Below are 25,871 nucleotides of genomic sequence, written 5' to 3' on the forward strand. Positions count from 1 at the left end.
GGAAAAAGTGTCCCCCTTTCCCCTCTTTGTGCTTGTTAAAAGCTTCCGAATATTTGCTTTTGCCGGAAGCGTAGGTTTGGTTTACACTATGGCTGTTGGAGTTGCCATGAAATGTATATTTTGGATTATAGAATATAAAACACATTATTTTTCAAGAACTCAGCAGTATAGTAGAAACTGAGGGAGCTCTCTAGAGGGCTGAAGAGCTTTAATGCCTAATTTCAATTTTCTATCTTGGTTATAATACTAAGTACCTTCGTTGCTTTTAATGGCAGGGGTTATTGACTGTCTCAAGTCTCTCATATTTTTTGTCTCATGGTATTTATTTTAAAGTTTAAAAAGGTTGTGCAGAGATTTCTCTGTTTCCTCCTAGACTAAAGCAGGTGTTGGAATTCATTTTGCATATCTATTTTTGGAGAGTATTGCATGTGTGGAGTCAGATCACTTATTACATTGCAAAAGTTCAGGTCGGGCATTGTTTTCTTTATCGGAGAAGACTGAGGCAAAGAAGGCATTGAGTAGTTCAGCCCTTTCTGTGTCCCCTGTTTGCATTTCACCATCTTCTCCTCTGAGTGACCCCACAGTTTCTTTGTTCTTCCTTTTGCTACGAACATACCCATAAAAGCCTTTTTTGTTGCTTTTAACCTCTCTAGCAAGCCTGAGTTCATTCTGTGCTTTAGCTTTTCTGACTTTGTGTCTACACGTGCTGGCTATTTGTTTGAATTCCTCTTTGGTGGTTTCCCCCCTTTTCCATTTTTTGTACACATCCTTTTTTAATCTTAATTCAGTTAAAAGTTCTTTAGATAGCCACCCTGGCTTCTTTAGGCACCTTCCATGTTTCCGTCTCATTGGTATTGCCTGTCGTTGTGCTTTTACTATCTCCCTCTTAACAAACTCCCAGCCATCATGAACTCCCTTTCCTTTAAGTATTGCTGTCCATGGGATCTCACCCAGCACTTCCCTAAGTTTTATGAAGTCGGCTTTCTTAAAGTCAAGAAATTGAGTCCTAGTATGCTTGGCTGCTCCTTTCCGCTGTATAGTAAACTTCAGAAGAGCATGATCACTCGCGCCTAATGATCCTTCCACATCTACCCCACTAACCAGGTCATCAACATTGGTTAGGACCAGATCTAAAATGGCTGTTCCTCTTGTTGCTTCTCCCACTTTCTGGACAATGAAGTTGTCTGCAAGGCCAGTGAGGAATCTGTTTGACCTTATGCTCTTGGCTGAGTTTGACGTCCAACAAATATCCGGGTAATTGAAGTCCCCCATTACTACTATCTCCCTTCCTTTTGCATGCTTGGCCATCTGTTCCAGGAAGGCATCATCTATGTCCTCCGTTTGGCTTGGGGATCTATAGTAAACTCCCACAATGAGGTCTCTGTTATTCTTCTCTCCCTTAATTTTGACCCAAATGCTCTCACTTTGGCTTTGAGGTTCTAAATCTTGGATCTCTTCACAGGTATACACATCCCTGACATATAACGCCACTCCTCCTCCTTTCTTGTCTGGTCTGTTTCTCTGAAATAGATTGTATCCCCCCATTATTACATTCCAATCGTGGGACTTATCCCACCAGGTTTCAGTGATGCCTATTATGTCATATTTAGTTTGCTGTACCAAGAGCTCAAGCTCATCTTGTTTATTTCCCATGCTTTGCACATTAGTGTACAGACATTGAAGTCCATTAATCATTCCCCCGTGTCTCTTATTTAAGGATTTTTTCCTCCCACCACTAGGTCCGCGTGCTGTTTGCTCCATTTGGTCTATGACATTTGGATGATCATCTTCATTAATTGATAGACTCCTACCTTCAGGAGCATTGTCTCCCTCCCCCACATTAGTCAGTTTAAAGCCCTCCTGATGAGGTTTCTGAGATTTTTGGCAAAAACATTTCTCCCAACCGTTGTGAGGTGCAGCCCATCGCTTGCCAGAAGTCCATCTTCAAGAAACTGCAGTCCGTGATCTAAGAATCCAAACCGTTCCTGTTTACACCATTTGCGAAGCCAGCTGTTCACTTCCACTATTTTCCCCTCTCTCCCTGGGCCACGTCGTTCAACTGGGAGGACAGACGAGATGACAATTTGTGCATTTAGTTGCTTCAATTTCCTGCCGAGAGCCTCGTAGTCTCTTTTGATCTTCTGGAGGCTATTGCTTGCAGTGTCATTGGTTCCCACATGAACCAAGAGGAAGGGGTATTTGTCAGTGGGTTTTATGATTCCTTGCAGTCGTTCAGTTACATCTTGGATCTTAGCCCCGGGGAGACAGCACACTTCCCGAGACATCTTGTCAGGCCCACAGATCACTGCTTCTGTTCCCCTCAGTAGGGAATCCCCTATCACCACTACACGCCTCCTCTTGGGTTTGGTCGGGGTTCTTCCGTGAGCTGTCCGTTCCAAGGTCACCTGCACATTCCCTGAGGACTGACTTTGCTGCTCGTCTTCATATACCTGATCGACTGTAATGAGGGAGAGATCCTCAAATGGAGTCTGCTCTTCGTCTTCCATGCTAGGGGAGAGGACCTCAAAGCGATTGTGTATTTCTAGACAATCAGAGTGGACCCTGGGCCTCCTACTTCTTTGAGTCACGTTTCTCCATATATCTGGCTCCTGTGTTGGTGAACAAGCCTCCTTCTCAGGGGAGTCCCCTGTCTCCTCCTTGGTGGGGACGGTGTGCTCTGTTGCTTCCAAGAAGAGCTCCAGCTCTCTAATTCTTTGGAGCGTAGCTACACGTTCCTCCAGTTGCTGGACTTTGTCTTTTAATAGGGCAATCAACATGCAATTGCTGCAGGTAAAGCTGCCTGCAACCTTTGGCAAGATGGCAAACATTGCGCAGGAATCGCAGGCGACTGCAGCTGTTCCCTCCCCTTCCATCATGAGATCGTGTTGTTGGGGGTGGCTACAGAGGTCCTCCATCATAAAAAGCTTGAAGACAGGACAAATAACTTCCCCCACAAAAAAAACCCTAGGTCTCCCCCAACAAACGTTTGAGACTAGCTCCCCTAAATCTAAAAGATGGGTATGTAGTCTGTTGAAATGGATCTGGTGTAGGGGAATAGAATATTTGACAAGGTATCAAGAGACCTAGAATATTTTAAAACCCCTACTCTGTGGCTTTCATTGGATCATATTGGGCAGAGATAGCATTAATTGACCCAACCTGTCAATTAATACCAGAGTGGTATTGAGGAGAAAATAGGGGACACCAGGTGCACTGTCCTGAGCTCCATGAAAAAATCTTGAGGGTGAGGAGAGAGATTAAAATTCTGACAGATATGCAGCATAATTCTATTCCATGTATAACAGGGATGAAACATCTTGTGTTTGGAACACAGGTACAGTAATCAGATTTCATAATGTGATAGGAGATGGTTTTGCCTGACCCTACTGCTTTCTCTCCTCTGCCCTTCACTAGCTTCCCAGCTCATGCAAATTGCACAACATAAAATGAGCTGCGCTTTATAATCATAAGCATGTGTTTACTTGCTTGTTTTCCCCCTTTGCATGGAGATCGAAGTCTTCTCCCTTGCACATATGAATCAACTCATTGATCCTTGGTAGTGTGCCAGTGAAAGGCAGCTGATTATTGAGACAGCCTTTCTTGCTTGCATAGATCACCACAGAAGTAGCAAAGCAGTTTTGTCTCACATCTAGGGTGAGTTCTAACTTATTGATGGTAGGGAAACAAAAGCTTCCTGCTTGCTAAGATCTATGTCCTTTGATATGACTCTTGTTAGCAGAGATTGTATCCTGACGAGAAATACTAGTTTCTTACAATAGTTTTTGCAAATCATATAGATTGGGGTGGAGGAGTTTTTGTATGACTGTCTCCTTGTTGTAACTGCTTTTTCAAGCAGATGAGCAGGGAGGGGGAAAGGCAGAGACAGCGATCTCCTATGTTACCTCTGCTTTGAAATTCAGTTCCATCACTAGAGATTTTTATTTCCAGAATATTAGCACCGGACATGAAAAACAGTTTCAGATGAGCACCAACTTATTCAGGCTTGCTTTGAAATATAACTGGTTTTGGTCTTTCTGGATTCTATGTAAAATTCCATTCGCGGCAAAATGGAGAAGGGATGCTTATGGGAAGGAATCTCTTAATAAGGACGTGGGTGATATTGTGAGGATCGCTATAGGTCTGCATTGGCAGTAGAAAGGAAACCCGATCAAAGCTCCTTTAAGCTGCTTTAACATACGGATTTTCAGAAGAGGAAAGTGCAGCCCAGAGAGCTGTCTCACTCTTGAAGGATGACATTCTCTGATCCTGACTGTTGACTCTGCCTGACAGTTATTCTGCTAAATGCCCCCCCCTTTTATTCCACAAGGGGATTTTTGTTATTTGAATAATCTTAATGTGTCGCTTAAAGCAGATGGGATGTTTGCTATTTTGCCAGATCTTCAGTTCTGAGCCCACTTGAGAGGAAAAGGCTCTTACAAGTATGTGTTTGAAGAAGAGAAAGGGGCTTTACAATGTACTGCAATGAATGTGGTACAGCAAGAACAGTTGGAGCACAGCTCCCGGACTTTTATTTATTACATTTACATACCAGCTTTTTCTTCCAAGGAGCTCAAGTTGGTGTACATGGTTCTCTTCTTCTCACCACAACCCTGTGATGTAGGGTAGGCTAAGAGATGGTGATTGGCCAAGGTTACCCAGGGAGCTTAATGGCTGAATGGGGATTCGAACCCTGCTCTTCCACACTGGCTTATTTTCAGACCAGGATTGATGATGCCATCTGAGAGTGCACCAGGGTATTTGACAGACTGTTAGCTGTGACAAGTGAATAAGATGATAACAAATCTTTTAAGTTGTATTACCATTTGACAGGTTAGCGCATAGAGGAAACTGGAGATGGAGGAAAATGCTCAAGCAGAGCCTGGATACGGAGCGTTGTATCTAGTTCTTGTTCTACTTGGAGTTAGACCCATTGTCATTAATATGCACGACTAACTTAAGCCCATAAATTTCATTGTGTCTACTCTGAGTAGAACTTGGTTGGATACAGCCCTTAATTCCTTTGATGGGGTTCCTACTTCATGGTAGCCATTGTAATATTTCTATGGAAGTTTGTTTACATTTCTAATTGAATTTTAAAGGTTGTATTTCAGCTGGCTGAAGACCTTTTGCTAAAGTTCAGTGTTGGACCTAAGAAGTTGGAACACTGAGTTTAATAGGGCTATTCCCGAGGTAACTATGTTTCTGCCCCAAAGCTTATCAGAGATGTGAACCCCACCAGCTAAGTTCCAACATGCTAGCCACCCACCACCCTTCACTAGATCCCTGCTCATCTCTGGAGGACAGTAAGCGGGTCCTAATACACTGGGCGTTATGCACTGCTATTAGTTTATTATATGTATAAAATGGATGGACGCAAACTGCTTGGGGGCAGGGCTGTGGAGGCTGTCATGGAGAGCTCCTGTGCTTCAAAGTTTGCCAGGACACCACTGGTGAATAGCAAACCTATTGTCGAGAAACAAATGCTTCATTTTCACAACTAAACAATGGATGGTCTTGGCATTGTGACTGACTTCACTGGCAATTAATCCCCACTCCAGTGAGCTATGCTCACATGATTTATTAAGATGACATGGCGCATTAGGGTACTATGCTTCCTTTTTAAAAACCAGAGCATTTAAAGTCTTTATCTTGTTTTGTCAACAGGGGAGCTACTAATACTGACGGTATGGATCATTCTGTGCTCCGAAGGGAGGTGCATCATGAGAGGTATGCGTTTTGGTGCAAAATGAATCATGTTTAATACATTAACACTGCTCAGTGCTTGTTTGTTCTCTCAAGACAAATAAGGTTTTCCCCCCAGAGTTTTGGATGTTCTGCCTTTTGTTTATCAACCTCTGGTGGGTGGTGTTATAGTTGTACAGAAGCTCATCACTCATGCACTGACAAACTTGTTTAGCATGTAGCCTATTGTGAGGATTCTGCCAAATCAGTTACATTATGTACAATGTTTGTTAAAGCCTGTTTGGTCTTAAAACAGGATGTGAAACTTGATGAGCTGATGAGAGAATCATGGGTTTGGCAAAAGAATTGAGGCATATGCTTGTAATTTATGGATCAGAAGGGGCTGAATGTTACACTCCCATCACTTTTTAGCATATTTCTGTTGCCATATCCAAGTGTTGCCGTAGTTTTTAATATCAGTAATTTTGGCAATATCATTGGGAAGGATTCCACCTTTCCCCTCAATTGCGTTTTGATTGTCTTTTGTTAGAGAGGCAGCTCTTATTTGCCAATTACTTCTAGTCAGAATGTCAGTGAGATTGCAGCTGTCTGCTGTTTATAAAATGGTTAAAACCCTCCCAATAGCCTTGTTTCTTTTAATCGTACCCTTCGCTGGCACGTAGCCCTTCCCCTTTCTTCTTGCTCTTTACTCAGCCAACACTTAATTCTCATTGTTTTGTATTTTCTGCTTGAAATCAGCTTGCTATGAAGCTGTTTCTACCTCACAAAGAATATCCATGTGCATTTGGAATTCAGAGGCTTTTGAGGTATATGGGGAGTTATTACTACCATTTTCCTAATGGGGAATGAAACTGTTTCTTCTGAAAACATGACACAGGAATGAGACAACTAGCTGAGGAGCTCCTTTGAATATTCTTGCTCTATGAAAATGCATTCCGTGCATTATTTGCATAAACAGCAGGTGCAGGATCCTAGTTTGTACCCTTGTGGTATTGTTCCTTGGCCACAGGTGCAATTTTGAGGTGGCAGGAGAGCTTCATTTGTTGGTTGCACCTTTTTTGAGACATCACCTACTTTAAAAAAAACTGCTTTTGTGATGGTGGTTATTACATTTTGTTTAAACACACTGGGCAATTTGTAACAGAAAGGTTGGTTATGAATATTCCTTCATCATAAATTTAAAATGCACACATTGAAAACACAGGAACAATTTTTTTTCTTCATTTTCTGTTGCATGAGATTTTTCAACTGTTCTTATGTTCTTTAAATGCTGATTTCAAATCTGAAATCAATTTTCGTGTACGTGCTATAGTTATCTTTCAATTTTCGACTTTTGCCGATATGTCATATTTACACTGGGGATAAGTGGACACTGACATGTATACATTTTTGTCTACTTGAAGAAGCCATGGTCCGATCTGAAAAATACAAATATTTAGGTTACAAAACTATAAAAGTAAAGAAAAATTAAGTTTGCAAAACAATAATTACCGTGTGGTTAGGGTAGATCAACGTGTCAGTGTCCACTTATCCCCAGTGTAAATATGATATATCGGCAAAAGTCGGAAATTGAAAGATAACTATATCACGTACACGAAAATCGATTTCAGATTTGAAATCAGCATTTAAAGAACATAAGAACAGTTGAAAAATCTCATGCAATAGAAAATGAAAATCCCCCCCCCAGTATACTGTGTATCCCAAGGGAATACATTTTTTTTGCATACCTTCAACTACATAGATATACATGTCATTTTCAATGCTATACATGTCACATTAAATGCTATATAAGTCACTTACATTTATACTCATATTGTGCTACTTTGGCTATGTGTTTAATAAAATATTGAATTCTTGCATTGTGAAAAACAAAGATTATGGTGAAAAGTGAAAAACATGAATTGCAAAAAAACAAACAAAAAAACTAGAGCTTACAGAACAAAACCAACTTCAGATATGAAATCAGCATGTCAAAATTAGGTTAGAACAACTGCAGGTGTCAGTGCAACAAAATTTTTGTTTCCCAGTGAAATTGATTGCAGATGAACATCTTGGAGAACAGAAGCTGAAGTTCACATGTCAAAATTGCATATATATTTATCGGTCTGAAAAGTTATTTGTTAGCATGTAAACTTTTCCTAACATTGGAAATCAGTTGATTCGATCTTTGATAGTTTTTTCAAGTGACATGACAAAGAGCGATAAGATTGTGCAGGATATTCTGATGTCCTATGTAGCTTTGGTATTAAACAGACAAACAGCTCTCTGATCTTAAAATAAATTGTCCCAATATGAGAAGGTTATCAGAGATAGATATACTTGTTTAAATTAGTGGTTCCCCAACTTTCCCCCCTGTGGTCCTCTTGAAAACTGCTAGGGGTCTTGGTGTACCACTACATCATTTTTCAGCCTGTTATACCAATTGTAATGTGCTGGGCTAGGTACCATATGATTTTAAATTGTTTTTTTATTGCTGCTTTTATTTCTTACAGTTCCTAGAATTCAAATTGTAATATAATGAAAGACAATATAAGAAGTAAAAGAAGCAATAAAAATACAATTAAAAATAATATAAATATTTAATGTGAACCCACTGCAGACCACTTGAATGAAGCTTGTGGACCACTGGTGATCCTTGGACCATAGTTTGTAACTCTTTGCCTAAACTATATGATCCTAACATTATCTTGTCATGGCTTCTTTAGATTTTAGTCAGCACATGATGATTTGGGAGAGCACTACCAAAAAGTAGCCATCTGTCCTCTGTCAGACCTTCCAGTTGTCAGTATCCTTCTTTCTTAAATTGTGGTGTTCAGAACTGGATAAAGGACTCCAAGGTGATCAAGGCAGAATAGAGCAATACTATGACTTCCCTTGATCTGGATGTTCTACTTTTGTTGATGTAGTCTAGAATAGCAATAACTTTTTTTTGCTACAGCATAACACTGTTGGCTCGTGTAAATTAAGCTTGTGGTCTATAAAGACCCCTACATTTTTTTCACATGTATTACTGGCAAGCCAGGTTTCCCCATCTTACATTTGTGCAGTTTGGTCTTTGTGCCTAAGTGTAGATTCTGAAATTTTCCCTAGTTAGCTGCCATGTTCTCCTATCTGTTAAGGTTATCTTGAATTCTGATTCTGTATTCTGTGGCATCAGGTACCCCTTTCAGTTTGGTGTCCTCTGCAAATTTGACGAGCATCCCCTCCATTCTTTCATTCAACTCGTTTATAAAGGTGTTGAACAACAAGGGGCCCAGGACAGAACCCTGCAGCTGCCCTCTTGTCGCTTCTCCCCACGATGACTAGGAACCATTAGTGGGCAGTCTTTGGATTTGGTCAGTCAGATGAAGTTGACTGTACTGGGGATTCACTTGGCTTAGCAAGGATGGCAGTGCTAAAGGTTTCACAGAAATGGTGGGCTGTGAGAAGGGGGGTGGAGAGAAAGGTATAATCTATGCAGCCTTCCTCAAACAGGTTCTCTCCATATGTTTGACAGCAGCTCCCAACAGCTGAGAGAGTGCCACTGGAGAACACCAGGTTGCGATAGTTTGTGAAACTGAGTCTTAAAATCCTGTACTAGAAACCTTTGGTGCACTTTCATTAGCCATTTCATCAGACGTACAGCTTTCTGCAATCCTGGCTTGAAGAAACAAACTTCCAAAACAAGCCCCCCCCCCAATGACCCCACTGTGGAGCTCTAGTTAACACTCTGCATAGACTTGAATAGTTATGAATGCTGTTTAATTAGCCACCTACTCCTTAATTTTCTTGTCAAATTGATATTCAGCTCCTGAAGGAAGTTGCTTCTCTGTCAGCTGGATAAGATCATGTAACCTAAAGCGTTTTCTGTGGGAGTAGTTGCTGTTTAGTTGCTTGTTCATGGCAAATTAATTGTTTTTGGGGAAAGAGAAATGAGGAAGGAGCGGTGGTTGGCTGTTAGATGCATTTCAGTTTTTAATAACTTTTAATTTTAGCTTTCAGCCTGTCATGCTTGCATATTTCTGAAGGGCACCCCCCCTCCCCAAGTTAAATTTGTCTGAGGACATTGAGCCCCTTGAAGAAAGAGTGGGATCAAAATATGATCTGTGTAGAACTCTTTTGTTTCTCTTTAGTAACACAGTCCAGAACAGAAGGCCCAAGCTGCATTCAGAGCAGTTAAAATAGATTCTCACTGTTGGGAAAGACCCTTAGGACCTTTGCAGGTCCAGCCCTGCCCTTAAAGGCTTCGGTGGAAAAGATTTCTGTGTCGCTTTCAACAAATATTCAGTTATTGAAATTGTTCCTTCCCCATTAAAATTTCACCGGAATTACCATATTTTTCGCCCTATAGGAGGCACTTTTCCCCCTCCAAAAATGAAGGGGAAATGTGTGTGCGTCCTATGGGGTGAATGCAGGCTTTCGCTGAAGCCTGGAGAGCGAGAAGGGTCGGTGCGCACCGACCCCTCTCGCTCTCCAGGCTTTGTGCACCTCTCCGCAAGCAGCGGGAGCCTGGCGCTGGGCTCCCGCTGCTTGCGGAGAGTTGCCTGCACGCTGAAGCCTGCGCGCGCTGAGCTCAGCGCGTCCAGGCTTCGCGGACCTCTCAGCAAGCAGCGGGAGCCAGCGCTGGGCTCCCACGGCTTGCAGAGAGCTGTCTGTTTGGGGGCTGGGGTCGGGGAAGCTCGGGTTTCCCCCGCCCCAGCCCCGCGCCTGGGGGAAAAATAATTCCCCCCCTTTATTTCCCTCCCCCCAAAAACTAGGTGCGCCTTATGGGACGGTGCATCCTATAGGGCGAAAAATACGGTAGTTGCCCATGTGTTTGTGAACTTGGTTCAAAGGGTTAGTGATTATCTTTCAAGTCCAGTGCAGTTTGGTACAATGGGACCGTTCCTCCCCGTCAAGCATCTTTTTTAAAGTTTATCAGCAGAGGCCCTCTGCTTTTCGCTAACATTTGAAGCACGTTTGATTGGGATTAGGGTGAGAGCTTTTTTCTAAGTGGAAGCTCCTTCCTGCAGAAAGGCTGCCCTGCCCTTTCTTTAATGGCACTTCTGCTGCATGGCAGAAACCTTCCTCATTAGGGAGGCTTTGGTGCTATAAACAACATCAGCCACCAGGCCTGCATTGTTCTCCTGTCTTCCCAGTGCCACATGTTGCTACTACTTAACAAGGATAGGGTGGAAGGGCAAGACAGGGGGAGCTCTGTGTAGGTGTAGTGGTAGAGCCAAATCAGTGCTGTGCTCACACTCCAGGCAATCAGAGACCCTGAGGATGTCTAAGGCTTTGACTACCTGGCCTGAGACGTAGGGAAGGTCTACGGTGAAGGAATCTGCTTAATGTGTTGTAGCGATCTCCTCTGTTGTTATGTGTGAGGTGTTTGCCAGATCTATCCTCCAAGCTTCCATCAGAAAGTTTGGTGTGTTCTTCCATTGCCTCTCCTTGCTGCCATTCCAGAGGTAGATCAGTTCCAAGAGTGTTGGGGAGTTCTGTTGGTTCGAGTCTCTTTGTTGTTGTGATCTGTGTTGATCTGTGATCTGTGTTGATCCTCTTGTGATAAGATCGAAGGGGAAGCCCCAGCAATATTTAATTCCAGCTTTTTGCAGTTTAATTCTGTAAGCACATAAAGCCTCCCGTCCCGCAGAAGCCGGACCTTCATTACCATAACTGGACTGTTTTTATAAGGATATTAGGTTCCACAGTTTGTTCCACATTTCCTCTTTCTTCCTGTAACGGGCAGAGCAGACAATTATATCATGGAGGAAGTACCCTCAGTTTGGGTCTGAGTGCTTTTGTGTGCCTGTTCAAAACCAGCTGCAGAGATTATGAGGTCTGGAAGCATTAATTTAAGCCATGCGACAATAAAATGTGCAAGATCATTTCCTTCCATGCCCTCTTCAAAAGAATGAAAATATAAAATTATTCTCCTATTTAAATTTTCTGCATCTTCAGGCATGTTTTGTATATCTTTTTCTAATTATTTGATATTTTTGTAATGGATTTGGCTTAATTCTTTTGTTGTTTTCTGTTAAAGAGTCAAGCCTTGTGTTAAGTTCTGTCAGTTTTGATTCCATTGGAAGCATTAGTTCTTTTCAAGTGTTTTTAATAAGCTCCTTTATAGCATCATAGTGCTGCAAATTCTTCTCTAAGTTATTGCTTCCATGTTCTTTCTCAAACAAGGAAGAGGCCTCTTTTGAGGGTGGTGCCATCTTGGCTGCTGTCTCCATTATTGTCTTCATCGCTGCCCTCTCTCAGGCAGGAAGAATTAAGAGACATCATCTTTTACTTTCAGCTTTTCTGAATACATTTGCATTCCCCTCTCCTTTCTTCAAGGTTTGGATTTTTTTAGGCAGCAGGGGCTTTTGTTCCAAGCTGTTTTCTGGGCTTTGGAGGAGAGCTTAGAGCAGAGCTTTCCAAACTGTGTGTCGTGACATGTTAGCGTGTCGGCTGCAGTGTGTAGGTGTGTTGCATGAATGCTCCCCATGCTCCTCCCGGGGCTGGAAGGGGGTTAGTTTAACCTCTGGTTTGCTAGTACAGTAAAAGTGAATTACCATGTCGTGAAATGATGCATGTAGAATCATAGAATCATAGAGTTGGAATAGACCACAAGGGCCATCGAGTCCAACCCCCTGCCAAGCAGGAAACACCATCAGAGCACTCCTGACATATGGTTGTCAAGCCTCTGCTTACAGACCTCGAAAGAAGGAGACTCCACCACACTCCTTGGCAGCAAATTCCACTGTTGAACAGCTCTTACTGTCAGGAAGTTCTTCCTAATGTTTAGGTGGAATCTTCTTTCTTGTAGTTTGGATCCATTGCTCCGTGTCCGCTTCTCTGGAGCAGCAGAAAACAACCTTTCTCCCTCCTCTATGTGACATCCTTTTTTATGTCTAAAAATGAAAAGTTTGGAAAGCTCTGAGTTTAACTGGTCATCTTATTTCCATCGTGGCCATCCCCCCGACTGGCTGAAGAATTGATGGTTTCTTCTCCCGCTGTCCTTAGGACAGTTTGAGGCAGTCCATGCTCTGTTCATCTGTACATTTTTTTCCTCAGGTAAGTGAACTTGTGTACACCAGGTCAGATGATTGAAGGAAAATAACTTGAATCCTGCTTCCACCTTTCCTTTGTACAGCTCAGTTGTCACTCAGCAGCTGTGCTTTGTAGGTTGCCCATTAAAAGAAGAGTCATGAACATCAGTTTAAATCAGGCATAGGCAAACTCTGGCCCTCCAGATATTTGGGACTACAATTCCCATCATCCCTAGCTAACAGGACCAGTTGTCAGGGAGGATGGGAATTGTAGTCCCAAACATCTGGAGGGCCAGAGTTTGCCTATGCCTGGTTTAAATGCATGCTCTTAATCTGTTCACATAATCACCAGAAGGTGGCATTACTGATTTTGAATAAACATCACCTCACTTTCTGGGTCTTAAACTTCATTGTGTAATAACTTTGCCCCTGGGTGCTGCAGAGTGTGACAGAAATTTGTGCAGCTAAGATTCTTCAATGTAGAGGGAGCTGCCATATTGATCTGTTTTTATCCTAAGCTGCCGTCTAATTCACTCCTGTCATACTGACAAAGCTTCACTCCCCCCTCCCCCAAATGTGAAGGTTATAGCAGGCTTACCTAGGGATTGGACCAAATCATAATTCTTTGGAAAGCAGGAATATACAGTGGTACCTCGGGTTACATATGCTTCGGGTTACATACGCTTCAGGTTGCAGACTCCGCTAACACAGAAATAGTGCTTCAGGTTAAGAACTTTGCTTCAGGATGAGAACAGAAATTGCACAGCAGCGGCACTGCAGCAGTGGGAGGCCCCATTAGCTAAAGTGGTGCTTCAGGTTAAGAACAGTTTCAGGTTAAGAACGGGCCTCCAGAACGAATTAAGTACTTAACCCGAAGGTACCACTGTAGCACCAAAATGATACAGCATCATTGACAGTCTGATAATACATATGTTTACTTGGAAGTAACCCCCCCCCCCCCCCGATATGACTTGCATCTTTTGTTTAAGCACATAGATTACACAAAGTCAACCTGAGTAGTCACACACATTGTAACTAAGTTTGAACAGGTCTTTAATTTGAATTTTCTGTGACCCTGCAAGTGCTGAATTGTATGAATGGGAAACTGATGCTGCCATTTTTTTCAGAATATCACTTTTAGTAAGCAGGTACATCAATGCTGGCCTGAAGTACATAAATGACAAGATGTTAATCATTTGTTCTAATTCACTGCGTTTGTATTCTCCTCTTAGATAAGGCCCCACTAGTGTTCATCCAGATTTCTGGCCAAGTCCCCTGTCCTCTTAGTACCAGTGGTATAGAAGCATTAAGTACTCCTAAACCTTCCACTGGGTGCAGTATCCCTTCCAGAAGACCCTGTTGCACATTCTGAATTCCTTTAGCTTCATTTTGGTGCTATAAGCACTATGATGGGGGCACATCCTTCTGGAGCGGAGGAGCAGAGAAACCCTGGTCTACTGATAGTGCCCTGTTTTTGACCTCTTAAGGCTTTATTATTCAGAAACTGAAAACGACACTATACTTTTGGGTAAGTTCCTCTCTTGAGAAATGCCTGTGGACTCTCACGTCTTCCGTAAAGTCTGCTTTTGCTAGAAATGTCTTATCTTCCAGAGGTGGATCTAACAGAAACATGGCTTTGGATTGTTTGTTACCACCATGTCAGCCGAATACCCCCCCCCAACCTCCAGAAAACAATTTAAAAACAAAATTAAAAAGCAGTTTTAAAGAATGTAAACAGTATTCTCTGCTGGGTAGCAGCAGTCCTTTTATAGTCTATCAGGCCCTGTCCTAGGCCTGGTGGAGAGAGGCAGGAGCAGGACCCTCAGACTCTCAGCAGGTGCTCTGTGTCTTGTGTGTGCGCGCGCTTGCATTGCTCTGTCCCCAAACTGTAATGAACTTCTTAATGATCCTGAGTCTCACACCTGCAGGCAACTTGACTAGGAGGAAATTAGTATGAGGGTATTTTTCCTACGATTTTTGGGCGGTGGGGTGGGGGGAACAGGAAGGAGGATACAGTGTGAAGTTGAAGTTTTCCTCTAATCCTTGCTTTCATTACATAGCTGAATAGAATAGAATTGTGTGTTTGTGTTATATTTAATGGTGTTTGGAAAGGACAAATGTACTGTGGAAAAACCTTTTAAGACCTCAAGCTGTCTAGATCTTACATGATTAAAAGGTCACAATTTGAGGCCAGCTTAACCTATACCAGTAATTCCAACCCTGAATAGAAGAAGAAGAAGAGGAGTTTGGATTTGATATCCCGCCTTTCACTCCCCTTCAGGAGTCTCAAAGCGGCTAACATTCTCCTTGCCCTTCCTCCCCCACAACAAACACTCTGTGAGGTGAGTGGGGCTGAGAGACTTCACAGAAGTGTGACTGGCCCAAGGTCACCCAGCAGCTGCATGTGGAGGAGCGGAGACGCGAACCCGGTTACCCAGATTACGTGACTACCGCTCTTAACCACTACACCACACTGAATAGCAGTGACATGTCATCTGAGAAGCAAATAAATGTGATCCCTGGTGTATAAGGATGCATTAATTCAACAGTTCTATTAATTAATTAATGTTTTATTGAGTAGATTCCATATTTAGTTATTGCTTAATTGGTAATTGTGTGATTTTCTTTTGCTGGCATGCTTTATATTGTCCTAGAGGTGAAGGTGTTTTTGAAAGAGCGTGCAGTGCCTGTGCATAGTTGCATTTATTGCCACATGGATCTTGCAAGTTCTGGAAAGATGATGGATCTAGCTCTTTGGCTGCTAGTAGCAGTAGCTTAAAATATAGCAACTCCATCCTTAAGCCCCCTTATATGAGAACTTTCTTTGATGCAAAGAAGAGGTACTCCCTTGTGTTTTAATTTCCGCATGTTGTTGAGTTCCAAATGGAAAACAAAGTCTACATTTTAGTATAGTACTTCTGTTTGACCTAGAAATTGCAGATAGTGCAGGATGCTGCAGCAGGTTGCTGACAGGAGTGAGAGCTCTGATGAGATGTATACACTGGTTCATGTTCAGTGTGTTACTATTGGTGTATATAAAGCCATTAGCAGCTTGGGACCAGTTTTCTTGTGCGACTGCCTTTCCCTGTATGTCATAGTTGGAAGGGACCCTAAGGGTCATCTAGCTCAACCCCCTGCAATGCAGGAATCTCAACTTGACTGCTTCATTCTCTGCAGCTAGCACTTTTACAGGTGCCATGTAACACTCATTTGATAGTTCTAAGAAATGGATCTTTCATTGTGGTGGCACCCACAGTTTTCAACTTCCTGCTTGTTGAAATCAGGCAGGCGCCTTCACAGTACTCTTTTCAGCTCTTGCTTAAAATATTTTTGCTTAGGCAAGCCTATGCAGGTATGCAGCTATTGACGTGATGTCATCTCTTTTACTGTTGATTTCAATTATTTTTAAATGTGCTTAACTGTTTTTTATTCATCATTCTAATATTTCTTGTAAATTACTTACAAGCTTTATTACAATCAACTGTCATATAAGTTTTGTTAAGTACAGTAAGAATAAAACACCAAGTGCTTGCAGAAGGCGCAGCATTGCTGGGAGTTCTTTTAACCCCTCTCTTGACCACTTCTTGGAGGCTATGCCATGTGACCAAGCAAGGAAGACTGTAAACAGAGCATGGATACCCAGTGCACTGACCCTTGATGCTGTTTTCTTGGTTGGGGTCTCTCTTTGCCCCCTTCTATTATGAGCGCTGCTAAACTTACCCTCCTTCCATAGCCTTTGGCCTTTCACCTTTAATATTTCAGCTACTGGCCACTGAAAAAAAACGGTGCTTGGCATCCTAGTGACTTGCAATCTGCTATGAACATTTTGTTTCATCTGCAGCTGAAGCATGTCTTCGCCAGAGTTTGGCACTGCTATTTGCACCCCCAGTTTATTGTGCATGTGGTAGAAGAATGTACACCATGTAAAAAAATGCAGCCCACCATCTGCTCAGATTGCTTTCCGGAAGAAAGATGAGCCAGCAGCTGTCTCAGCTAATATATCCAAGGTTTTCATTGTGATTTAGCATTGTTGTGTTGAAAGGGACTGAAAAGTGTATCTAGTCTGTCCTCCTGACAGAAGACAGAGCCCTATTTTGAAATAACTATTTATAGAGTGAGGATTTCAGATGGGGTTGCTAAGTTGTAACTGTTTTGATGATATGATGCATCTGATCAGATATGTTAACTGAGTTGTGCAATACATGTTTTTATCAAGAAATATTGAGTGATATCCAGCTAAATCATGTTCAGAGTAGACCCATTGAAGTCAGTGGGCTTAAGTAACAAGTCCAATGATTTCAGTGGGTCTTCCTGAAGTATGATGAAAGTATGATGCCCAACTCTAGGTGGCTCCAGCACCTACAGCTCTCCTTAGCATAATAGATGCTCCTGGTTGTTTGGAGCAGGTTTCTCCAACCTGGTGTCTTCCTGATGTTTTCAATTACAGCTGCTGTCTTCCCTGACCATTGGCCATCCTGGCTGGGGCTGTTCAGAGTTGTAGTCCACACAGCCTGGAGGGCCCCAGGTTGAAAAAGGCTTATCTAGAAAACTGAGCAGCTGAGATATGTGAGCTAAATCCCATGCCAAGATGAAGAGTGTTAATAATGGTCTCATCTGGGGGAAACATTGCCGCCCCTTCCCAATATATAGAACAGTTGAAACACAACCCAATCACTTAGTCTCCCGAGTGGAGCATTTTCTTGAATTTCTGCAGTGTTGGTGATTATTTGGCTTGATTAACTCTGTTCCCACTGGAAGAAGTACTGGTAATTGTTCCAGAAGATTCCAAACCAATGTGTTGCCTTGAGGAAGGTGTTTTGCCTCTTTTCAGAGATCAGCTCTTTTTTGGGGAGGGGGGTTAGGGGTAGGTTCTGAAATGGCTTGCATTTTATCCTTTGCTTCAGTTGGCTGTACAGCTTTATTGTTCTTACACATTGGTGGTATGGGCTGAAGGCAAAGGTCTGTTTGGAGAGGAGCAGAATTGATGAGTTGCTGGAACTGTTAATACTAATACAGTGGCACCTCAGGTTAACTTAATTCGTTCCGGAGGTCCGTTCCTAACCTGAAACTGTTCTTAACCTGAAGCACCACTTTAGCTAATGGGGCCTTCTGCTGACGCTGCGCCGCCAGAGCACGATTTCTGTTCTCATCCTGAAGCAAAGTTCTTAACCAGAAGCACTATTTCTGGGTTAGTGGAGTCTGTAACCTGAAGCATATGTAACCTGAAGCGTGTATAACCCGAGGTACCACCGTATTGGTGAGCTATGTGAAATAGCAATTGTTTGATTTACAGTAATGGAGGAGGACTGGGAGCCTCTAAGGGAAAACAAGGTAGACAAGCCATTTCCCTGATCAAATTGCATGGTGGCTTTCTGCCCTGCAGTGCCTCCAAGGGGTCAGTGCTGATGAGCAGTGAGGATCTTGGCCCCTGGTTGGCAGTAGTGCCCTTGTAACTGCATAGCTCTTATGGCACCTTCTTGACCAGACTTGACCACACTCCGGCACTGAGGAAGATTGGAAAGCATCAATTTACCACCCCCACCCCCACCCCTTAGTGCACTGGCACATAGCAGAATTACCATATTCTGTTACTCCACAGGCAGCAGGTCTTCTGTCTTGCTTGCCACAACTAGGCAGCGCTTGAGGTTGAACAGCAGTGACCTTGCTGCTCTTGTCTTCTGTAGGTGTCAGTAGATGAAAGGCACTCTTTTAGTGCTGAACTTGATCATTAATCTTGCTTTTTAAAAAATAAATGTGTGAAACACACCAGTGATCTGGCAGAGAAGCAATGATTATGTAATGTGTACAGTGTTAAGTTTAGCCAATGGTGCTTGGCTGCATGATGCAAAGGATTCATGAGTGACGGCAGGGTCCAGTGTGGAGCGATCTATGCAAATGAGACCAGTTTATACACTGTTGGTAGTACACGCTTTGAAAAGTAGGCATCAGTCAGCATGTAAATGTGTGACTTTATCCAGTTCTGTGAATGCAGCCTTTGGCATTGGCTGCATGCTTCAGTAAATCTGCTTTTATTGGCAATAAATCTGGCTGGTCTTATCACAAAACCAGATCTCTGGAGTGTCAAATTTTCTTCCTTAGAATGAAAATCCAGAGCTGAATATGCTCACAGTGTCACATGTGGCATGTGCACATACCTTCTACCCCCACATCTTTGAACTCCCTATCTTGCTAATTTTCAGTAGCGTTTGTGATATTAACATGTCCCCCTCCTCCATTGCTTTAAGAAGGCTGCTTAAAAGATTGTTCTCCTTGGGTTAGGGCTATAGGCCCAGCAGCATTCAGTTCAGCTCTCTGTGTTGGTATGTCATATGCCTCTGTACCTTGGATACCTGTCCATAACTACAGTTCTCCTTGCAGCTTGGGACTTGAACACAAAAATCTTAGAGCCCTTTCTGCTAGTGCCTCCTTCCTGCAATGCAAATGAAGCTGAACAGAAATAGCTTTATTAAATAAAAAGCATTCTTGCTTTCATAGCCTTTTCCATTATACAGTATTTAGACTTTTCGCTGAGGAAACATTCAGGTCATGCATGCTACTGAGAGAGATGAGAGAGAAAGAGACACATCAAGTCCATAAAAATCAATATTGGAGTCCACTTGTGACCCTTCTACAATAGTATGCAAATGGTTAGCACTTGTTCATGGGAGCTGCTGTAGACACACCTAACGGGTCAATCAAGCCACTGCTTGGTTTGGGGTGAAATTCCTTTCTGTTCTCCCCTACCCTTCCCCTAACAAGCTCTCTGTCAAGAGATGCCTTCATAAAGCAGATAAATTTATATGTGTGCTTTAAGTGCGCTTTTAAAAAATGCGCACGCGCTCTCACACATGGTAACTGCTTGCCCCTGGAGGTCACCACCAGACCACAGGGGCTGTGTTTGGGTATGTGTGACGGACACCTGCGTGTCCGGCTGCTTCGTCAGGACTTCAGGCAATTTGTGAGCTCTTGGGGGGGGGCTGCTCTATTTGATTGTTGATCGCGTTCCTGCAAGGACAGTTATTAGCGGCACATTGCTCTCCATTTGCTGCAGACAGAAGACGGAGAGCAATATTCATGTCACCTGAGCATATTGTAAAAATGCATGGGGTTTTTACTCATCTCACCTGGAAGCAGAGAATAGGGAAAATGAGAGTGCCTTGAATCTGAAGCTGTGTGGAAGAGCATGCAGGAATCTGCAGATATGTATCCTTGTTCGGTCGTTCGGTCAACCTGACTATGGATTAGGAAAGACTGGTTTTTTTTCTCTTCTCCTTCCCATTTATTTTCCTTTTCTTCTTAAAGAAAAGCAAAAATATACTATTGTTATTATGCAATAGGCTTTTGCCACAATGGCATCCTTGCATTCTTTGCCTTGCACGGAAGCAAAACAGGCTGCTTTGTTTGGTCACTGATCTCTCTGTCGTTTGGCCCAGGGCTATGCTGAGATTTCTCTCCCACTTGTGTTGTTGCAGCTCAAATGAAGAATGTTCAGAGGATGACAAGTGTGTACTGAGTCGGTATGTTGCTTCCTTTTCATTATGGATCCCATCTTTTTTTTCCCTTCCCCTTTCCCACCCTGCTACTATTGGTCAGAAATCAGGTTAATAGGTACAGAATGTAGTATGGTGCTGCAGTGTGACTGTGAAGGTAGAACAATAGCACTACAGGCTTGTTCTTGGGGTGGGGGGGGTGGAGAGGCATTCTTTTTATAGAAAAAAGCTGCATTGTGGTGACTTGTAAAGTGCAGCTCCTTTCTCTCTCTCTCTCCTCTCTCTCTCTCCCTCCCTCTCTTTCTTTCTGTTGAACATATACTGCAGTCAACACTTCTCTAACGAGGTGGCACTATTCGAGTTGGAGTGATAGAATCGCCTTATTGCTTTAGGGGACAGCAGGGTTTAAAATGAGATGCCTCTCAACCCCTTTTTTCAGACTGGAAGCTTTGGTTTAAGCTCACTGGCAAGCTCGCTTGGCTTGTTCCGAGCTTCAGCAGCCACCGTTGTGCCAGTAGCGTGTTTCTGGAATGGAAGTCCAAGTTGGTAGTCTGTTATGGAAACGCTGTTTGCTGTTATTGTAGTATCGTGGTGACCAACATGCCATTGAAATGGAAAACGAGTTCTCCTGCTATGTGGAAATTCCCAGTTCCTGTGCTTAAAACATCCAGGTCGTCGCCACTTTCTCCAGCATACATGTAAGTGAGAGAACTGAGGCTATTTTAAGGTGGGGTTTCTTTTGTGAGATTACACCCCCCCTCCCCGGGCTTTTGTTTTGTGAGACATAACCCCCCTCCTTTCCCCCCTTTTTCTTACGTGGTGCCCTGATGTGACATTGGTCTCAGAATTTTTATTTCTAACCTTGCATTTCTTTCATTAGAACCTCTAAAATTTAACACTCCTTTTGTTGTCAGTTTCCCATTTTTTCTCCCCTCCCCAAACGATGGATGTTGTGTTGAGTCGTTCCTTTGTTGAAAAAGCAGAGAAATGGTGCAGATTTGGACACATTCATAATTCCTTTTCGGTGCCTATTGTCAAAGTTTGTGTGGTCATTTGTCCTTAAAGATCTTACGTGAGCAAGTCAGAATCATCAGTACCCAGATCTTCCTGTTTATAGCTAATTTTAAAAATGAATATGTATGTAATGCCTACCATTATGTCATTTCTGTAGTGTGTGTGTGTGTGTGTGTGTGTGTGTGGCAGTGTGAAATATTGGAATTGCTTCCTTTGACTGCAGTTTTTTACCCGTTCTTTAGCTGTTCCTTAGAAGTCAAAGCAGAAGTCAAAAATTAAATGTTGCCACTGCCAGATATGTCTTGATTGGGCTTAGGATTCATATTTTTAAAGGGCACTGTGGCATTTTAATAGACTGTGTTTTTCTGGCTGACATTGAGCACCACACATGGCCTGCAAAAAATGAATGCAGTAAGGAGAAGTTAACTTGGTTCTGGTAGTGCTCATTAATAAATGAGCCATGGTGGGAACAGCTTCCATGGTTCATACTTATAAAACACAAAATATATGCTCAGCCAGCCTTGAGGCAGTTCTCCTTGAGGGTTGCATGAATGAAATGTGGTAACTTGATGCTTTCAGCTTCTATACTTACAAACACCACAAAGGAGCAAATCATCAGTTTTGTTGTGCAAATATGATTAGCAGCATCATTTTGCTGAAATACCTTTTTTAAAAAAAAGCTTTTTACTAACTTGGTGCATCTAAAAATTATAGTATCATAATTCTGAAGCTTGAAAGCAAATTGTTGAGTGTGACGCATCGGAAGGGGGAAATGGCTTTGTGCGAAGGGTTTTCAGGCATTTTCATATTTCAGATAGAACCTGCATTGCCTAGTGATCAGCACTGTTGTGGATTTAAATAATATTGGAAAGAAAGGGAAACTCTGCTCTAGGCTAATTTCTGGTGTGCCTACCACTTACACAAAGGGAGTTTGCTGCCATTGTTTTCTGTAGAGGCAGCATATAAAAAATACAGTGTTGAATAGAACTGTGCATGGTTGGTGCATTGTCCAGCTCTTATACAGCAATACATGAGGCATAAATGTTCAGGAGGCAGCTTCAACTGTAGGTGAGAAGCCACAATTGTCTCTGTGAAAAATGGGTTTCATTCATAGGTGTGTAAGCTTCAGCTTGTAGAAGGTTGCTTAAGTATTGTTTTAAAATAATATAAAAATTCTCTAGAGGTCCTTACGAACTGCTCTGTTGTAAATATTCCTGCGATAGGTGTTTATACTTTAGTTATAAGTAACTTTGTCTTCCATTCTGCATTCTATTTAGGGAGGGGGTTGGCATTGCTATACTGGTGACTAAAAACTTCTATTATGCCATGCATATGTTTATTGGCATACCCACGCTCATGCCAAACCACTGCTACCTGCCCTTAGCACTTGGTGTCTGGTGGGCTATAATTCAAAACATATTAAATCAGGACTAAAAGGACCAACCACTTAATGTCAGAATACAGTGTATGAGGGCTACTGCAGACCTGAAATGTTTTTCAAGTTTTTGTTTGGTAGAATATGTTCTACAATAGGATTTCAGAATGCCCCAATCTAAAAACCCTTTGAAATCTAAGGGTGACCAGAGTGATGATTACAAATATGGTGCAGTTTGCCATTAGGAATTGGTAGAATCACTTTGCTCATTATCAGTTTTAAAGAGTAGTGCGTTATGATTCAGTGCCAAAGCTCTGATTGTCTTGGTTTTCTTAAAACATGTGCTTTGATTAATTGCAATTCCCTGTCATATCCATTGGTCTTTAATGTTGCAATTTTAGAAGTGAGGAAGAAGCCCTGTTTTTGCCACTCTTCTAGCAGCAATATAGTGCTAATGCACAAAATTTGCCTTCCAAATCAAGAACCATATGCCTAATTTATCCTGCTTCTTGTAAGAGCTTTATGCAGATGGGAAAGGGCCGCCCTTGATTAAGACTGACAAAAACTCTGTATGCTGCATGTAACCTGCTTTGCAACCAGGTCAGCTTCTTTCCAAAAAGACTCACTTCATTTTGGCAGGCAGGTTACCAAGGCTGAGGTTTTCCCCCTTAACATTCTGTATATAGCTGTTCCTCTTAGAGTAAATTGGGTGTGTTGTAGGAGATTGGGGTCTTTCATGTCCTTTAGAAAACTTTCTACGCCTTTGGGAATAAAAGATTTACCTGTTCATACCCTCTGTTTGCGGGGTAGTAATAGCAAGGCTGTTTTTAGCTGGAACTCGCCAATTCAGCTTTCAGGTGGGAGCCGTTGCCATTCTAAGAGCACCGGGGAAGTGTTCATGGTGAGTTCTGGCACCTCTTTTTTTTTTTTTTTTTTTTGAAAAATAGCAGTGGGTATGAGGGATGCACTCACAGAAGGAATACAGCTTGTGTGCAGTTACTCTTTGTGACTGTGGGGTGAATGTTTTCTGCTTGGAAATCCTATTGATAGGAAAGCACTCCTTTTTTTGTAGGGCAGAAGGAATAAAAAATGGGCAGCCTCTCCTTATACCTGATCATTGTGATGTAGGTTTGTTCAGTGGATTGTGTGAGTGTCAATTCTCCATGAGTCTATTCACCAAAGGTGAGCAGAACACACAGCTCTCTAATTCTTGTTTGTGAAACTCCTGTGTCTCAATTTGTCCACGTCTCTTCTTTGTGTGCCAGAGGACTTGAGAGTGGAAAGTGGCAACAGCAAACAGTGGAAAGCAAGTAAGTTAAGACAAAATATGAATTGTGGGTGGTTGTAAGTGCTGCCAACTCAGGTGGTCACAGACTGGGGGCGAACGAACAGGATCTTCAGTGCTAGTTAATCTAAACCTCACTAAAACTATGAAGTCTTCTCCTTAGCCTCTTCCCTGCCCCAATAGAATGCAGTGTTTTTGTTTCTACATAGCTGCTGCAGCCAGAAATAACTGTCCCACCCCCCACCCCCCATGGAAGAATACAGTGAATGAGAATGGATTTTGCACTTGGAGAAACCTTCTGAGATATCTGCTTAGTAGATATTCTGTGGGTTTGTTTTTTTTTTGCTATGTCCTCTCTGTGCAATGTAGATCAGTTAAAAGCTACCCAATTATCAGAGTTAGAAAAGCTAAATACCATGATTACCAAGAAAACTTTCCCTATCTCTTATCCAACTGGTGCTAGTGTGGATTCAATGAGGTCCAGAAATGGGTCTGGTAGAAATCTTTTTAAAAGGGCTATCCCTCCAGATCATGCCTTATCTGTGTCCAATATGGGAAAGGATACTTCTATGGAATGCTAGTGGAATCACTGTAGTAAAACTCAGAGGTGAAATCCTCCTGCTTAACTATGACAGCCAAAACAGAGGACTGGTGAAATGTCCTTTTGAAGATGCCAGCACTTCCCTTCAGGTCCCCTTGCAGACATCCATTCCCTGCCACAGATGTAAAGAGAATCCAGAAAGCAACTGAGTGAACAAGGTTGACTGCCACCTTACAACAGGGGAGCTTTCCTGTTGGGAAGTCTCCACATCAAACAGAAATCCAGACACAGCTTCTCAAAAATGGTCCAGGAGCTTTTTTGTCTTCTAGTTGTGGCTATGAGTAAGAGACTGTAGATCAATCATAGTCCTGGAGGCTATGAACATGAGTCCTGGCCTCAAGCTATTGATGGTGGAGTTCTCTGCCACTGTTGCTGCACAAAGTCAGGGGGATTATAGATGATTAAAGGTCACATGCCTGGAAACCTTGGCAGCTGGACTCCAGTGTCATAGTCCCTGCACTACCAAGGCAGCAGACCAGAAGATGGAGCTGGGAGTACTTTAAGCCAGCCCTGTTGTTCTTGGGCTCTATCAGGCTCTCTAATGAAGTGTCTTTCTCCCACCACCCCCCCTCACACTAGCACATAGTTCACATCTTGTGTAGTCCCTTGTGGGCAAATATTGTCCCTGTCTTCCCAGTGTTACCTTGCAAACTGCTTTGCACTATGTCAGTTGAAAATCTAATGCTGTCATTCAAGCTAAGATAAAAATTGTTTTTCAGTAAATACGTGTTTTGGCATTGAGTGATGTACACTGAGTTTATTTTTATTTCTGGTTTTAGACATTTGTTCAGTCCCGTCCCCAAAGACAAAGTCAGCTTGTTTACGGCCCCAGCACAATCTCATCTATATGCAGTCACTTCCCTCACCTAAGTTTCAGCAAAGATGTTGCACCTTGGCAAATCTTTGGAGTTACAAGAGCTGCTTCAGTACTGACTTTATTGCTGTGGTTTGAGATGTGCATGGTATAGTGCCATAAACTTTCTTGCTTCCCCTATTTAAGAGGTGCTGATGAGAAATAAGGCAGATTCTGTGACTTGAATAAAAATCACCGTATTTTTCGCCCCATAGGACGCACCGCCCCATAGGACGCACCTAGTTTTTTTTGGGGGGGGGAATAAAGAAAAAAATATTCCCACCCCCAGGCACAGGGCTGGCACGGGGGAAGCCTGAGCTTCCCCCGACCCCAGCCCCCAGAACAGCCTGCTATCCGCAAGCCTAGGGAGCCGCACCGGTCTCCCCAGGCTTGCGGACAGTTGTGCGAGGCTTCGGAATGCAGGCAGCTCTGCGCGACCCTCCGGAGCCCAGCGTGGGTTGGCGCCGGGCTTTGGAGGGTCGCGCAAAGCTGCGCGGACCCCAGGAGAGCAGGCAGCTTCGCGCCAGGCTCTGGAGGGTTGTGCAGAGCTTC

At 42.8% G+C, this 25,871-nt stretch overlaps 1 protein-coding gene across 7 annotated transcripts in view; it reads left to right on the forward strand.

The window, feature by feature from the left end:
• Positions 1–25,871, forward strand: part of KLHL13 (kelch like family member 13) — an 83,815-nt gene that overhangs the window by 17,918 nt on the left and 40,026 nt on the right. For 2 of the 7 annotated variants that reach the window (XM_082207437.1, XM_082207432.1), the window contains exon 3: positions 5,665–5,727. In XM_082207437.1, coding sequence (XP_082063563.1) covers positions 5,665–5,727 — 63 coding nt within the window. Of the gene's footprint in view, positions 1–5,664; positions 5,728–13,970; positions 14,230–20,066; positions 20,219–20,486; positions 20,890–25,871 lie in introns of those variants that run through there. The other 5 variants (XM_082207435.1, XM_082207436.1, XM_082207434.1 and 2 more) reach the window with 5 other exon arrangements.

The sequence above is a fragment of the Podarcis vaucheri genome (genome assembly GCF_965113315.1).
Source record: "Podarcis vaucheri genome assembly, chromosome: Z".
Taxonomy (NCBI): Eukaryota; Metazoa; Chordata; class Lepidosauria; order Squamata; family Lacertidae; genus Podarcis; species Podarcis vaucheri.